This window comes from Pseudomicrostroma glucosiphilum (assembly GCF_003144135.1).
Source record: "Pseudomicrostroma glucosiphilum strain MCA 4718 unplaced genomic scaffold BCV69scaffold_1, whole genome shotgun sequence".
In the NCBI taxonomy this organism is placed as follows: domain Eukaryota; kingdom Fungi; phylum Basidiomycota; class Exobasidiomycetes; order Microstromatales; family Microstromataceae; genus Microstroma; species Microstroma glucosiphilum.
In genome coordinates, this window is record NW_020289913.1 from 361,479 (window position 1) to 376,355 (window position 14,877).

Consider the following 14,877-nt stretch of genomic DNA (forward strand, 5'->3'; position numbering starts at 1 on the left):
GCGGGCGGCCCGTCGCGCGCGGTCGTGCATCAAAAATCACTCAGACGCTCGGCGGCTCGGCTCAGACCTTCTGATTCATCCAAGGCGTGCGTCCATCTCGTGTACTCTACCTGTACTGGCCATTTCCCACCACGCAGTGACAGAGACATGACGCTAGCCACTACAGCCTCATCGTCTGCCACAGCTGCAGTCGCCCTGCGGCGCACTCTCGTCGCCTCGCGGCGGGTGGCCACGCAGGCTCGATACCAGTCTACGACTTCCTCCCAGTCGTCGTCCTCCAGCAATGACCGAGCCTCCTCCTCGTCATCCTCTTCCTCATCCTCAAGCTCGTCATCCCGACTCCCACCCTCTGCCCTCCCGCCGACACCGTCTGTCCTCTTGACCGGTTCTGCTCTGGCGCCCAGTCGCCTTAAGCCCCTCACGCCAGCCTTCTACACCGCCCGCCCATCATACATTTCTCTCCTCTTGCAACTCGAGGATCTCCTACGCAAGTCCAAGCGTGCTCTGGAGCAGCTGCACGTCCTCAAGGGGAATGCTCCTATGCCTTCTCTTGTAGAGTTGGCAGACCTCCTAGGAGAGAGGAAGAAGGGCTCTTCAGCCGCTTCCGTAGGACCTGCGCCTTCCTGGCAAAAGATTGGAGAGATGGGAAGTCTGCTAGGTATGCCACTCAAGGCGTCCCAGTACAGGAACATCGCCACAGCCCTTTCGCGTCTCGCACGGTATGCTCCTTTGGTCAAGGTACATCTGCCGACTTCGTCCAAGGTGGAGCATCAGAGGTTGGCCAAGGAGGTGGATGAGGTCATGGAGGTCTTCAAGAGACGCACAGGAGCGGCAGACCAGAGAGCCGATCGGGTCACGCCTGGGACCGGAGTGGATACCAAGGGGAGGATCTGGGCAAATGGTAGGAGGAAAGAGTCGACTGCAATGGTCTGGATCGCACCCCTGGAAACTCAAGCAGGAGGGGCAGGTGACGCAGCTTCGGTATCAGCTCCAGGATCAGCACCTGCCTCACCTCCCCTGGGAGAAGTCATGGTCAATGGCTTCACCATTTCCAAGTACTTTACTCGCACCACACATCGCGAAGACATTCTCCACCCACTTCGCCTCGTCAACCTCCTCGGCGCATTCAACATCTTTGCCCTCGTCTCAGGCGGCGGGCACACAGGTCAATCAGGCGCCGTAGCCCATGGACTGGCCAAAGCTCTTGTGCGATACTTTGAAGAGAAGCTAGCAGCGGCCGAAGCGAGTGGGAATGAGGCTCAGGAGCAGGAGTGGGCTAGATTGAGAGTTAGTGTGAGGGAGGTATTGGGAAGGGATGGTGTGTTGAAGAGGGACCCGAGAATGGTGGAGAGGAAGAAGACCGGATTGGCAAAGGCGCGAAAGGCGTACACTTGGGTCAAGCGATGAGCGGAGGAGAGCAGAACAGAACAGCGCAGTGTGATTGCAATGCTACGAGCTCTCGCAACGGTCGAGTAATCGAAAATGTGGTGTGACACCAGGCGATTCTGCAGCATTTCCTCTACACTCAAGACGGATAGATGTAGAAGAGTCACTGGTGATACAGAGTGTCCCCCTCCCTCACTTCTTCTCGTCCCCACCGTCCTCTCCCTCCTTCTTCTCTCCACCAAAAGAAATCTTCCCTCCCGAACCTTTAAAGTCAAACATGCCCGGCTTGGCAACATTGCTCGCTGGATTTGCAAAGGAGAAGCCCGTAGAAGGAGTGGCAGCAGAGATGGAGCCACCAGTAGCGCTGGTGCTATTGCCAAAGGTGAAACCGGGACTGGTCCCTCCACCAGCTCCACTACCGGTACCGCCACCAGAACCGAAACTGAAGCCGCTACTGGGACTTTTACTGGCTGCAGACCCAAATGTGAATCCCGTTGATGGGAGGGCAGAGGAGTTGCTGAGCTTGTTCCCGCCGCTACCGCTGCCGAATGGACTTGGACTTGTTGCGGCGGCAGGGGTACTCGATGAAGGGGAAGAGCCGAAGCCGAATCCTCCAAAGGGACTGCCGCTCGTGGGTGCTGCTGCTGCTGCAGGTGCGCTAGGCTTCGACGTGGAGGAGGCAGAGGTAGAGGCGCCGGAGGAGGAGCTTCCGAAGCCAAAGCGGAATCCTTCTTCGGCAGGCTTACTGGCGCTACCACCAGCGCTACCGCCGGTGGAGGAGGACGAGGAAGAGCCGAAGCCGCCTGCGGAGCCAAAGCCTCCAAAGGTGGGCGTGGGCGTGGAGGATGCTGCGCGAGGGGGCTGGGCAGCGGGAGCCCCAAAGGAGAAGGCGGGTGAGGTGGCCGACAAGGGAGTGGTAGCAGCAGGTTTGCTGGACCGCTCCTTCTCCTCTGCTTCCTTCGCCTTGCGCTCCTTCTCCTGCTCTTCCTCCTTGCGCCTCTTCTCCTCCGCCTCAGCCTCCTGCTCCCTCTTTGCCTTTTCCTTTTCCTCCTTTTCCTTTTCTAATGGCGCAAACCCCGACCCTTCGGCGAATTTGAAGCTCGAGATGGGCTTGTCGAACGTGGGGATGTCCTTGGGCAGTTGCACCTTGCTCCCGCTAGCAGCAGCCGCGGAGAGGTCTGAGACCTTCTTCCCTGCAAAAGAGAAGCCGCCCGAGGGGATGGAGAATGTTGGGGGTGCAGTGGAGGGCGAGGAGGAGGATGCGAGGGAGGCAGCTGGCGCTGGCGCAGCTTTGGCAGGAGCAGGTGCGGCAGCAGGAGCACTCTTGGGCGCTGTAAAGGAGAAGCCGCCCGTTGTGGAAGTGGACGGTTGAGAGGACGAGCCGCTGCTCGATGAAGGCGCAGGCGCAGGCGCTGAGCTGCTAGGCCCCTTGCCGGTCCCATTACTGCTCTGTCCTTCCTTTGCTACCAATTCTTTCCTCTTGGTCTCGTACTTGTCGAGAACCCCACGCACCAGGGGAGCCAGATCGTCCAGCTCCTTTTCTCCGAGCGAGGCAGGGTCGAGCTGCGTAGCAAGCGCTGTGCGGAGCGAGTGGTTCAGCCCGCGCAGTGCAAGGAGATGGTTAAGTCTCGAGGTACTGCTGCTGCTAGACGAGGCTGACGCTGCGGGCGTCGCCGACGTTGCAGGCTTGCTAGCCGCGGCGGTCGCCGGTGCGAAGGAGAAGCCTACAGGGCTGGGATTTGTCGAGGCAGCAGAGGCACCAAAGGAGGGGGAGGAAGTGGATGATGAGGATGGCTGTTGTCCAAAGGAGAAGGTGGGTGTGGGGGCACTTGAAGGTGCGGTACCAAACCCTCCTCCCGACGGGGCACCGAAGCTAAAGGTGGGAGCTGCCCCGGCACTTGTAGGTGCTGGTGAGGGACTTGCGGAAGGAGTGGAGCTGCCGAATCCTTTGCGTCTCGGGAGGCCTCGAATGCTGGTAGAAGAAGAGACGAAAGGGGAACGATAGAAACGCAGGAGCTCATCAGCGCCCTGACTCTGGTCTCAAGGAGGTCTGTGCCGGCCTCTTGCCCCAGGTACTCACACTCGCTCGCCGGCGGGAGCTGCCCCCGCTGATCCGTTCTGGCCGTCCTCTGCTCCATCTACGTCGTGCGGATCCTCCCCATCCTCTCTTTGAATTTGCCGCAGAGCCCCTCGCTTCATGGTCTTGAAATGCGAGAGTGGTAGGAAGGTGGAGGAAGGGAATCAGCAATGCAAAGCAAATGGCGCTTGTCAAGTGGCCTGCGCTGTAATCTACGGAGCGGTAGGGAGTCGTCGCTGAGGGAGTGAGTGCTTCCGTGGAGCGATCTTCCCGCTTCCGCGCACACACGAGCCACCCAGCCATGCACCTCTGAGAAATTTGGCCCACTCCCGGTGGAAAGGGCGGGCCAGACAACCAACTCCAACCAAGGTCATTCGTACATTCGCGCCCACCACACAACAGCGCTACCTCCCCTCTACGAACATGCCTGCTGCCTCGACGTCAGCCATGGGCAAGTCCGCTGGCCCATCGTCCATCACCAGCAAGAAGCGATCCGCTCCTACTCCACCCTCCGCCGAGGAAGATCTGGATGCTCTCTTCGAAGCCTCAATCAGGGCCTACGAAGAGGCAGCACAGGCCGACAAGGACAAGAGGCATTTCTCCAGCACCGACGACATCATCAGACTTGATGACGGTAGCGCTAACACCGGCAAGCGAGTGGACGATAGCCAGCGGAGAGGCGTGAATGGCAAGTCCAGCGTAGCATCCACCTCCCAGCAAGGCCCAGCTGCTGCGCCGGACCTCAGCGACAAGGGAAAGAGGAAGGCCATCGATGTGCATCTGGACAGGTTACAGAGTGAGAAGGCTCTGAGCGAATTCAGGGGTCAGGGCAAGCGAGAAGGTCAGAGGAAGGCTCGTGAGGTGAGTAGAGCTGAGAGCGAGGGCGTTCGCAGCCTTCTGCCATTGCTCCTATCCTGATCGACCCCTCCTACTTCCCCCGTCCCACCCTTCAGTTGCGAGCCAAGACGGCCGGGTCAGATTGGTACGACCTCCCCGCTTTCCCCACCGAAGATCGCTCCTCCTCTCACGGAGCAGGGCCCAGCGCCGCCTCATCCCGCTACACCTCCTCCGCCAGAGGCGCCACTGCCGAAGAGATGAAGCGCGAAGTCCAAGCCATTCGTCTTCGCAACGCAATGGACCCGAAACGCTTCTACAAGGGTGGAGCTTCCAAGGACAAGGGATTGCCTGCTTTCGCTCAGCTGGGGAAGATCATCGCTTCCCCATTGGAGCCAAAGTCTTACATGACAAAGGCAGAGAGGGGAAGGACAGTGGTCGAGGAGCTCATCAAGGATGCCGAGGCAGCTGCCTATGCAAAGAGAAAGTACGGAGAGGTGAGTAGACCGGACAGGATCGAGGAGAGGATAGTAGAGGCAAAACTGACAATTGCTGTCCTCGAATCTTTTATTCCCACTACAGCACCAAGTCAAGGCTGCTGCTGGAGGCCGCGGCCACTCAAAAGCCAAGACGAAGAAGCCTGGAGATCGCAAGAGACAAAGGCGGTAGTAGACGTGCTGAGTGGAATACACTTGTTCACGAATCCGATAGCATTGGCTGTACTGGTGTGACTCCCTCGTGTGCATCCATTTGAGCGAGCTTCGTCCTTACTCACGAGATGATGCAATGTGACTACTCATTCTCTGCTCCTCCTCGATCTCCAGTCCGTGCCATTGCTCTCGAGACGGAGGTCGGGTGAGGTCGGGAGGGAAGAACGGCGTGGAACACTCACTGGTCACGCTTCGTGACATTTCCTGACGGCAATCGCGCAGCAAAAGTGGATGGATGTTCGTCCCTGACCTTGACTTAAAAGCAGCCTTCTGCGCCTTTCCCCCCTGCCCTTCCCTCCTTCTCTCCTTACCTCTCCCTTCTACCTTACTCGCTCGACTATTCCTTCACTATCTTACAAGAACGAGTGCTCCTCAATGGAGAAGCGACACTGATAATCTGATGTGGTGAGTGTTGACCTGCCTCTTCAAGGGCTTGATCCCTCAACGGCTTGTCGCCTGCATGGACAGGTTCTCAGTCGCATCACCATCTGCACTACCTCGTCTCTCATCGAGCTTCATGCTTCGAAGCATCTGTCAACAGCCTCGTCTGCCTTCACCATTGACACTCATGACTGACCCCACTCCCTTCGCTACCATCTCTACTCACCAGCAGCTAGCACACTCGCCCAATTAGCAAGCAACAGCACAGAGGCGCTCGATCATGCCACGTATGCGTCATGCAAGATGGCAATCATTGTCGACACACATGCACGATGATAGCATCTCGGATCGCTCGCCACCCTCGAGCCCATTCAACATGGAAGCGACACCGAAGCGACCTGATACACTGCCCACCGTATCTAGTGGCTTCCAACCTCAGTCAGTTGATGGCACACATCGCATCGTCGCAAATTCAGAAAACATCGAGGATGATCGGAACGATATACTTCGAATCTGTCCTGCAGGTCGCAGGTCCTCGTGTGCAAATTCACCGCAACAAGGAGAGACGCAGCTCGCAAGGCCATCGAGCTAGCCAGGTCTATGGATAAGATCGCGTGGAGAGCATAGGTGACTTTCGAACATTGGGGCTGTACTGACGCATTTCTTATTGATGGCCATGACTTCGCCTTGTCTGACACTGCGACTCTTCGGGCCACCCAGATTCTAGCTGGAAAACCCCAAGGACATCAGAGTCTTTTCGGACCGCATCGAGGCTACAGTGTATGCTCCCTTGCAAGGTGGTAGCGCCCAGCCGGCAACGCCTGTGCCCTTCCCGTCCGTAGACTTCTCTACCGCCGCCGGCTTATCTTCCTGAGAGCACTTCCAGCACATCCTGTCAACAATGCCTGCACTGCAAGCGGCGATAGAGGCGAGCCCTCACGGAGCAGCGCAGACCTACTCAAAGACGTCCCTCTCCGTCCTCCTCGTTTGCGTCCTCACGCAAGGTACGGAAGAGATCAGCGCCAACTCGTTGCAGAGAGGCGTCAGCCACTCTGCGCTTGTGGCAGCTCTTCTGGTCCTCAGTCGTCGGCTGACTCAGAATCCAGTCGCATGGCGGGATCTGACGTTGGCGCAAGTCCTGCCAGCTGAGAAACTGGCCGGCTATATGGCGAAGGTGCAAAAGAACGTCGAAAGCTCAAGTGCATTTCGTGCTCGGAATCCTAACTCCCCGCCCAACTAACTCCCCGCCCAACAAGCGCCGACCAGGAGAACAGCAGAAAGCACGCGGACTCATGGGCGAAAAAGGCGTATTTCCGTGTCCTGGCCAACAGTGCAATTTGGCGAGACCAGTCTATCAAACGCAAGGACCGCAAGGCTGCCAAAGCGTGCTCGGCATGGACTGTCGATAATGTGATCGGACTAAGGAAGAGAATGAAAAATCACGTGATATTGGAGTGAGAAAGGATGGTGAGGCTAATACAGGGTGGTTCTAGGAGGTAGTAGTGGTTGTGGTTAGTCTAAAAGGAGGGCAGAAGTGAGACTGAGTGCCAGAGTGGCAGATGAGATGGCCGCGACACCCTATTACTTAATCGGCGCTGGCGCCGGCATGTCACAGATAAAGCTGCACAATGGTCTTATGTCCTGGATTGTCCATCGCTGATTGCTCCTCTCAGATCCTCGGCGGTGACTGACTTCCGTCCTCAGCAGGCTCTGCAAGCGTTTGCGTCGTCTCTTCGCACACGCGCATGATCTCGAAAAGTCAAGTGAGTGAATCTTGGCTGGCAGACGACCAATGCTTTCGCCGTTACTGACTTGGCAATGCTGTCTTCGCTGCGTCTGTTCCACTCCTGCAGAATCTAGCGCATAGTACACACTAGGTCTTGCACAATGTCCTTCATTGATGGGAGAGGCGATATCACAGGTAGCCGGTTGCGCTTCTACTTCCTGGCAGTTGACCTCAATGACACAGAAGCCGTCGGCGTTGCTTCTGTCCAGACAAAAAGTACTGCAAAGGTGGATGGCTAAGAGAGCTCTTGACGCGACGTGTATGTAGCTTCCACGATAGCTTGTCGTAATCACCGTTATCAAGCTCATCATAGTCTTCTGCAATTGTGAGAATCTTCTTTTTTATCAAAGTTGATACCACCTCGATTGAAGCAACTCTACCAAAGCCCTGCACTACATCGACGGCGTCTGAGGCGAACGACTGTGATGCAAGATCGCTAGCTGACCGCTGACGACTCAGCCTAGCGCCTCACTGAGGACTTGCTCTTGCCCACAGTGCATCTGAAAGAGTAGGAGTACGCTACAACCGATCCATCGCTACCTGCTCAGCCTGTGGTGCAACCTGAGCTCAGCGTGGAACGGACGGATGGGATTGGTGTCCGATGAGGAGGAGGTCCGCGAGGCAGCTGGTATCGAGAGCGAAAGCATCGTCGTTGGAGGTCACGGCGGATGCTGCTGTGTCGGTGATCGGCCCTGGATGCTCAGATTTCTGGTGATGCCCAACCCGTATACCGGCTGCATTGACGATTGCTGACGGTTCTTGCATGATGCTGATGAGTCTACCACGTTGAAGGAAAAGGGCTCACTGGGTTGAGCAAGTCGCACCTGAAGACTGATTTCGGGACCCTGCCTGCCGTTGGGCATAGCATGCAGCTCGAACTCACGCCCTTCCTCCTAGCCAGCGCGTTTGAAACATACGTCGACCAATGATGATTGACGTTCTGGCGCCTTGCCTTCGACAAGTGCTTCAGGCTCTGCATTGACGGTGTGTCCGTGTCCACCTAAGACGCGCTACAGCACCGTAAAGAGCTCGAGATCGCGCTAGTCGTACTTCCAGGCTCATGAGTCAGCACAGCAATGAGATGCAGTGACCAGCCACGGTGCGCGATCAGCCATGACTTCGTTGGCCCTTTGATCGACATCTTCTAATACCAAGGTCACTTCCGTTCCGCGTTTGTGGCCCTGCCGTCAATTCCGCTTCGATCTCTGCTTCCGGTGGCGTTCCGGCGCCCGGTTCCAGTTCCGGTTCCGGTCCGCGCGCCCCCGGGTACCGCTAGGACCATTGCCTCCTCACGCTCGACGGTACGACGCTCCTTGATGGAACAACACAGCTCTTCGTCATGCTGAAGGACAACGCTCGGATCATGAACACACTGAAGAGAAGAACTCGCGCAATGTCGTCGTCGTTGCCTGAAACTTCGCAACCCTATCAAGGACATGGATATTTTCACCCCCTCCCACTACGCCGGATCGCCTCCGTACCGTACCATATCGTTCTCAACTCGTTCTCGAGCTTCCTAAAGAGGAGCAGGGGCTGTAAGGTTGCAGATTACACTCTTGACGTTGGTGTAGTTGCTCAAAGCGTACTCTCCAAGCTCTCGTCCGATACCAGAAGACTTGAATCCACCGAAGGGTACATTGGGGAAGAGCTGGTTGTAGCAGTTCACCCAGACCGTACCGGCCTGAAGCTTGTGAGCAGTGTCCAATGCTCGTGTGATGTCTCTGCTAAAGACTGCGGCAGCCAATCCGTAGATGGAATCGTTGGCAATCCTGAGAAGATCAGCCTCGTCTTCGAACTTCTGGAGTACGAGGACGGGTCCGAAGATTTCCTCGCGGGCAATCTTCGACTGCGGGTCGACTCCGGTGAAGATAGTAGGCTCGATGAAGTATCCCTCGTTGCCCTTTCGAGCACCACCAGTGAGAACCTTGGCACCGTCCTGCTTGCCGCTGTCAATGTACGACATGATTCGGTCGAATTGAAGCTGCGAGACCTGGGGGCCGGAGAAGGTGGCCTCGGCGAATGGGTCACCGACATTGACGGACTTGTACTTCTGGAGAAGCTTCTCCTGGAACTGGTCATAGATGCCAGCCTGGACGTAGAGTCGGGAACCGGCGCAGCAAGTCTGACCGTGGTTGAAGTTGATGCCGAAGCAAGACCAGGAGACGGCCTGGTCGATGTCGGCGTCGTTAAAGACGATGTTGGGGGACTTGCCTCCGAGCTCGAGGGTAGTCTTCTTGAGGTTGGAAGAAGCAGCAGCGCTCAGGATACTTCGGCCGACGAGGGTGGAGCCGGTAAAGGCGACCTTGTCGATGTCCATGTGCTTGGAGATAGCAGCGCCGGCGACGGGTCCAAAGCCAGAGACAATGTTGATGACACCGGGGGGTACACCGGCCTGCTCGATGAGCTCGGCAAACTTGAGGGCAGAGAGGGGCGTCTGCTCGGCAGTCTTGAGGACAATGGTGTTACCAGTGGCGAGGGCGGGTGCAATCTTCCAGGCCATCATCAGGAAGGGGAAGTTCCAGGGGATGATTTGACCACAGACACCAATGGGCTCGTGCCTGGTGTAGCAGAGCTTGCTGCCGTCGACTTCCATGACTTTTCCGTGGTTCTTGTCGGCCCAGCCACCAAAGTACCTGAAGTTGGCAGCAGCCTCGGGGATATCGAAGCCGGAAGCAATGGAAAAGGCTTTGCCGTTGTCGAGGGACTCGATGGCGGCGAGCTCGGCGACGTTGGCCTCGATGAGCTCAGCGAGCTTCATGCAGATCTGGCCACGGACCTTGCCGGGGGTCTGCGAGGGCGGCGGGGGCAAGCGGGAAGCGAAGCGCGGGGGAGGGCGGATAGGGTGTGGAGTGCGGGGTGCAGGAAGCGCGTCAGTAAGCGATACGGAAGTGAGTACGGAGTGACCACCCGCAAGTACACTCCCATCTCTGCTACCCTCTCCCACTCACGTTGTAACCCCAAACGGTGTTAAAGGCCTCTCGTGCTGCCTTGACAGCAACATCAATGTCCTTTGCGGATGCCTCGGATACCTGTGCAATCTCCTTTCCATTGGTGGGGTTGACCACGGCAAAGGTCTTGCCATCGGCTGCTGGCTGGAACTTGTTGTTGATAAAGAGTCCGGTCTGGACCTTGGCGGACTTGCCTGAGGAGTGGGAAGGGAGAGGGAGGGTAGTAGGTCAGGTGAGCAAGTACAGAGAGGTGGCAACGGCAATGGTGGGACAGGAAGATGCGCAACTGTGCTGCATTGTACAGTCCTGCATGCTACCCCTCCCCCCACTCTACCGCCCTTTGAACTCACCATTACCAAACTGAAGGGTAGCAGACATTGTACTGATAGTATGTGTGGGGTGCGGGTAATGGGTATGCTAATCGCAGTGCAGTGTGGGGAAGCGAGTGGGAAAGTACTTTGCGAGGGTTATATGTACTGTTGCGGGAGAGGGGCCTGTACAGGGCCAGGCACAGGAGGGCAGGAACAGGGACAGGGGGCAGCTTAACTCCACACCTGCCGTGCTGCTTGCACCGGCCACGGCCATCCGGGGAAGCGCGGGGGGGTAGATTTCGACTTTACCCCGCAAAGGTCCGTCCGTTCGTTCGTTCGTTCGCCCACTCTGAGCAACCTTGGTAGCCATAAAGGCACCTCCTCCGTGTCCTTGCAGGTCCATCTGGTGGTCAGTGGGCAACCTCGGGTGCAATCATCAAAAGCCGAAAGGGGAGAAGAGGAGGGGGGAGAGCACACCTTCCACCTGTTCACCGTCCAACGGCCGAAAGGAATTCCAGGCAGCCCACCAGAGGGCGCGTGCGGCTGCAGTCAATTTGTGGAGAAGTGCATGGACCTGGCTCCCCACCCTGGCACTACAGCAGAGCAAGCGAGGCGCTCACCCCACGCTCGCAATCTGGCACAAGAACACACACACACAGAGACGCTCACACAGCAAGCCTTGCTGCTGCTGCTGCTGCTGCTGCTGCTGCTGCTGCTGCTGCTCTGGGCGGCGCCCTCCTTGGACAGCAGGCAGGCCTGCCAAACGTCTGCCGAGAAAAGAAGATCACTACACGGTCAGCAGGACCATTTTGAGCTCCATCCCCGCTCCTCAGCTTGCCACCCCCCTCGACCCATTCCCATTCCCCGCGTGACCAAGCCTTGCTCGCACCAGCTGACTGACTGGTCGCCGGCAGTCAAGGTCGCACTACCCTCTCCGCTCTCTGCTCTCCGCTCTACGCCCTCCTCCCCCTCCGCCATCCACCTTCCGCTCTTCACACCGCAACTTCTGGTCCGCCCAGCCAGCCTTCCTTTGGCCCATCACAGCTGCCTACTATCCGTACCCGCCCGTACCCCCACGCACACGCACACATACACACAGGGGCGGGGGTCACCTGAGAGGGCGGGAGAGAGGTCACGCTCGGATCAGATCGGAAACCCCTACCCGCGTGGGAAGATGTGGCCAGATTGAAAATGACACCAGTGCATTGGGTCAAACCGGGGAGATTGGATCCATCCACATCCGCCTCGCCAGGCGTCGCATCGGATGATAGGGGCCCGGCTCGCCTCGCCTCGCTTCACAAAACAAAGACAGATAGAAGATGACTACATTTGGGGTGTGTTCCGAAGAAAAGACAACTTTAACTTGCTTATGTCCGTCGTTGCGATATACGTCCGTCTACATCCGCGGCCACGCTTCTGAGAAGCACGCATGCCCTCCACTTGTCCTCCCTCATCCCTCCCCGCTACCCTCCCCCCCTCATGCTCGGCCATTGCCATTGGTACTCTGATGATGGCTTAGCGCCTCGTCTGCGCGGTCCAAATCTTGAGCCGAGAGAGTCTTGCCGCCCAAGATGCCCGGGGTGGACATGCCCGAGACGGATCCCACAGAGTTGCCTCGATGTCTCGAAGACTTCATCACCAGTGGGAACTTGTACACTTCCTCGTCCTCGTCATCATTCGCGCCAATGGCCTTCCAGAAGGAAGACCCGCGGTAGTCGCTCGTGCCCAGACCTTGCATATCCTCGGTCAGCGTACCCAAATCACCCGGCGTGCGAACGCGAGGAGAGCCAGGAATCGACGCCGGAGGAGGCACCTTGATGTTCGACTCGTCAAAGTAGCCCGTCTCGTCCTCTTCAGCAAACGAGTCCGGGTATGCCCTCCTCAGCGCCAGCTGACGAGCCTTTGCATACTCCAGTCCCAGCTTCTTCCAGTCGAGCAAATCGCTCAGCCTCTCAGTCCTGTTCCTCATTGCGATACGCTGCCTCCTGTTCATATTGGCGATGCGCTCCATCTGCGTCGTAAGAGCGTCCACCGACTCCTCTACCGAGCACGAGCGACGGTCGACGATGCCGATACCGTACTGCTCGGGCGACTCGATGAGATCTTCCATGAAGCATCCGAAGCCGGACAGGTTCGTGGTGATGCTTGGCACTCCCATGACGGTACACTCGGCAGGCGTGTATCCCCAAGGCTCGTAGTAGGACGGGAAGACTCCCAAATGGCATCCTCGTACAAACTCCTCGTAGTCAAGACCCAGGATCGGGTTGTTGGCATTCAAGAATTCGGGGTGGAAAATGATCTTCACCCTATCCTGAGGGCGGTTGAAGAGCTGTACTCGGCGGATTTGGTTCAAAATCGGGTCGTTGCTGTCATCGGCCATGTTGTGCGTGACGACAGGCGGGAGAGAGTTACGCTTCAGGGCGAAAATCCTTCGCTTCAGCAGAATCTTGTCGGCATCAGAGAGGAGCGTGGTAGGGTCGATGAGGTCGTTGCCGCCTTCGCCCTGGTATCTTGCGGTCCTCTCAAACAACCTCTCGCCGACGCGAGCCTGAATCTGCTCAACAGTATCCCTCAGCTGCTTTGTGACTGCCTGACCCTTGAGCGCCTCGATCGTGTACGAATTCGTGGCAGCGGGCATGATGATAAAGGCTACGACCGTCGTCTTGCTTCCCGCCTTTTGCAGTCGGTAGTTTAGACGAGCGAGCGACTCGATGAACATGTCCACACCCTTGTTACGATATTCGTATCGTCCAGCAGTGAAAAAGTAGAGGGTATTGTCCAGATCAAAGTCGTAGTGACCGTAAAAGTGGCCCTTGATGAACTCGGAAATCTTATTCTTGGCTTGAGCGTGGAGATTCTGGAACTCGTGCATGGCCGAAAATTTGACGACGTTGAGACCATTGGGCAACACTCCATCTGGCTTCCTCTTGAGGAGATGCTCACTCTCGTACGCGGTGATGTGGCTCACAGTGGTGAACACGTCGGCGCAGTGGGCCGAGGCTCGCTCGATGCAGTACCGGTGGTAGATGCCCCTCTTTCCAGCCTCGTGGTCCACGTCAAAGTATTGGAGATTGTTGTAAAAGTCGACTGAGCCAGCGCAAAGGTATCGTCCGAGAAGGGTAGCGTGAGTGGTAAAGATGGTAGTGACATCGATGCGTCGATTGCGGCAGAGGGGGATTGCGAGACCTGCTTGCCATTCGTGAAAGTGCGCTACAATAGCCTTTTGACGCTCATTGACGGCAAACTCTCCCAGGAACCAGGCGACCAGATACCCAAAGATGAGAGTCTCATTGGTCTCATGATCGTTCTGGGGCGTGGGGATCCCAGCCGAGTTCCAGAGGTCGCCCTTCCACTCGTCCAGCTTGTGGTACATGCTGCCAGTGTCGAACAAGAGGACACGTGGGGCCCTTTCGATGAGCCAGCGACCATAGAGGAACTTGACACCCCGAGCTGCCATTGACTCGAGCGTCTTGCGCATCGGCTCGCTGTCTGGCTCTAGAGGGTCCACCTCCATGGGCGCCGTCTTGTAGTTGAGGGGTCCGATGAGGGTGAGGCGGTCGCCATACTCGGCAGCAGTGACGGGGGCCTACAAGGGGAGGAGGGGAAGGGAGAAGGCGTGGACGAACTCGGCATGAGCTCTGAGTTCATTGATCGGGGCTGCTCCTGTGCGGATGAGCTCCGAGTACTCACCTTAGTCTTGATGACGGTGTAGATACCTCCGACTGTGGTGTTGGAAAGGGACGTCGTTAGTACAAGGCCAGCTGATTCGCTCTCTTACTCTCGACATGCTCACCCTTGTTGGCTACCTCCCAAGCGCACTCAAAGAGAAGGTGGTTGTGCACATCGCGAGTCTGTGCAGCGACAGACATGCTGGGCAGAGTGAGAGAGGGGAGAGGGACGCGGGTGGAGCTCAAGGGTGATACTTGGGGGATTTGCGCTGATTGTGGGAGTGCTCCTCTCCTTCCGGCGAATTGATGGCAGCGGCTAGCTCAGAAGAAGAGACGACAATGTGGGGCCGGGCCGAGATCGGGGGTCGGGAGCGGTTAGAGGTGGTCGTTGGCGGTGGTGGTCTAGAAGTTCACCGTTGCGAGGACCGTGTGCTGAGTGCAGGAGCTACGATGTAATGCTGAGGATGCAGTGAAGAGGATGGAGAAGTGTGGGGAAGAAGGGGGAGCAAAGGGGACGAGGGATTGCCGGGTGTGCGGAGGGAAGAAGGGGGGAGGAGGAGTGGGCGCACGCACGGGTGAAGCGAGGGCCATCGATGACGACTGTGCCGCGTCTGTGCAGAGCTCCCTCCCTGGCTGGGGCGGCGCGGGGGCAGGGCACCCACACAAGGCGCGGGGCGGAAGCACCCAGCTGCACGCCGGGGAGAGTCAGACAGGCGGGCAGGCGGCGGGGGGGAGAGCAAAGCCAAGCGAGGCTCAGGGCGGGGCAGGGCCGAGCG

General features: G+C 57.7%; 7 protein-coding genes across 7 annotated transcripts; 3 read left to right on the forward strand and 4 right to left on the reverse strand.

Annotated features, from left to right (window-relative positions):
• Nucleotides 1-79: 79 nt before the first annotated feature.
• Nucleotides 80-1,589, forward strand: BCV69DRAFT_279534 (ribosomal protein S5 domain 2-like protein). The gene has a single exon (XM_025491288.1). The coding sequence runs from the start codon at nucleotides 148-150 to the stop codon at nucleotides 1,405-1,407; it is 1,260 nt and encodes a 419-aa protein (XP_025350762.1). The 5' UTR covers nucleotides 80-147; the 3' UTR covers nucleotides 1,408-1,589.
• On the reverse strand, nucleotides 1,270-3,693 carry BCV69DRAFT_279535 (hypothetical protein). The gene is made up of 2 exons (XM_025491289.1): nucleotides 3,467-3,693; nucleotides 1,270-3,358 (listed from the first exon to the last, which is right to left on the reverse strand). The coding sequence occupies exons 1-2, from the start codon at nucleotides 3,583-3,585 to the stop codon at nucleotides 1,579-1,581; spliced, it is 1,899 nt and encodes a 632-aa protein (XP_025350763.1). The 5' UTR covers nucleotides 3,586-3,693; the 3' UTR covers nucleotides 1,270-1,578.
• A 169-nt stretch (nucleotides 3,694-3,862) lies between these two features.
• BCV69DRAFT_279536 (Fcf2-domain-containing protein) lies at nucleotides 3,863-5,093 on the forward strand. The gene is made up of 3 exons (XM_025491290.1): nucleotides 3,863-4,324; nucleotides 4,417-4,794; nucleotides 4,880-5,093. The coding sequence occupies exons 1-3, from the start codon at nucleotides 3,887-3,889 to the stop codon at nucleotides 4,964-4,966; spliced, it is 903 nt and encodes a 300-aa protein (XP_025350764.1). The 5' UTR covers nucleotides 3,863-3,886; the 3' UTR covers nucleotides 4,967-5,093.
• Nucleotides 5,094-6,134: 1,041 nt separating this feature from the next.
• BCV69DRAFT_4710 (hypothetical protein) lies at nucleotides 6,135-6,798 on the forward strand. Its single transcript, XM_025495305.1, has one exon. It carries the CDS (start codon nucleotides 6,290-6,292, stop codon nucleotides 6,626-6,628), a length of 339 nt encoding a protein of 112 aa, XP_025350765.1. The 5' UTR covers nucleotides 6,135-6,289; the 3' UTR covers nucleotides 6,629-6,798.
• On the reverse strand, nucleotides 6,799-7,659 carry BCV69DRAFT_4714 (hypothetical protein). The gene has a single exon (XM_025495306.1). It carries the CDS (start codon nucleotides 7,483-7,485, stop codon nucleotides 6,970-6,972), a length of 516 nt encoding a protein of 171 aa, XP_025350766.1. The 5' UTR covers nucleotides 7,486-7,659; the 3' UTR covers nucleotides 6,799-6,969.
• Nucleotides 7,660-8,559: 900 nt separating this feature from the next.
• BCV69DRAFT_279538 (indole-3-acetaldehyde dehydrogenase) lies at nucleotides 8,560-10,849 on the reverse strand. Its single transcript, XM_025491291.1, has 3 exons — nucleotides 10,473-10,849; nucleotides 10,123-10,316; nucleotides 8,560-9,962 (listed from the first exon to the last, which is right to left on the reverse strand). The coding sequence occupies exons 1-3, from the start codon at nucleotides 10,498-10,500 to the stop codon at nucleotides 8,691-8,693; spliced, it is 1,494 nt and encodes a 497-aa protein (XP_025350767.1). The 5' UTR covers nucleotides 10,501-10,849; the 3' UTR covers nucleotides 8,560-8,690.
• Nucleotides 10,850-11,601: 752 nt separating this feature from the next.
• BCV69DRAFT_264781 (glycogen synthase) lies at nucleotides 11,602-14,578 on the reverse strand. Its single transcript, XM_025490763.1, has 3 exons — nucleotides 14,227-14,578; nucleotides 14,124-14,155; nucleotides 11,602-14,019 (listed from the first exon to the last, which is right to left on the reverse strand). Exons 1-3 carry the CDS (start codon nucleotides 14,300-14,302, stop codon nucleotides 11,911-11,913), a joined length of 2,217 nt encoding a protein of 738 aa, XP_025350768.1. The 5' UTR covers nucleotides 14,303-14,578; the 3' UTR covers nucleotides 11,602-11,910.
• Nucleotides 14,579-14,877: the final 299 nt, after the last annotated feature.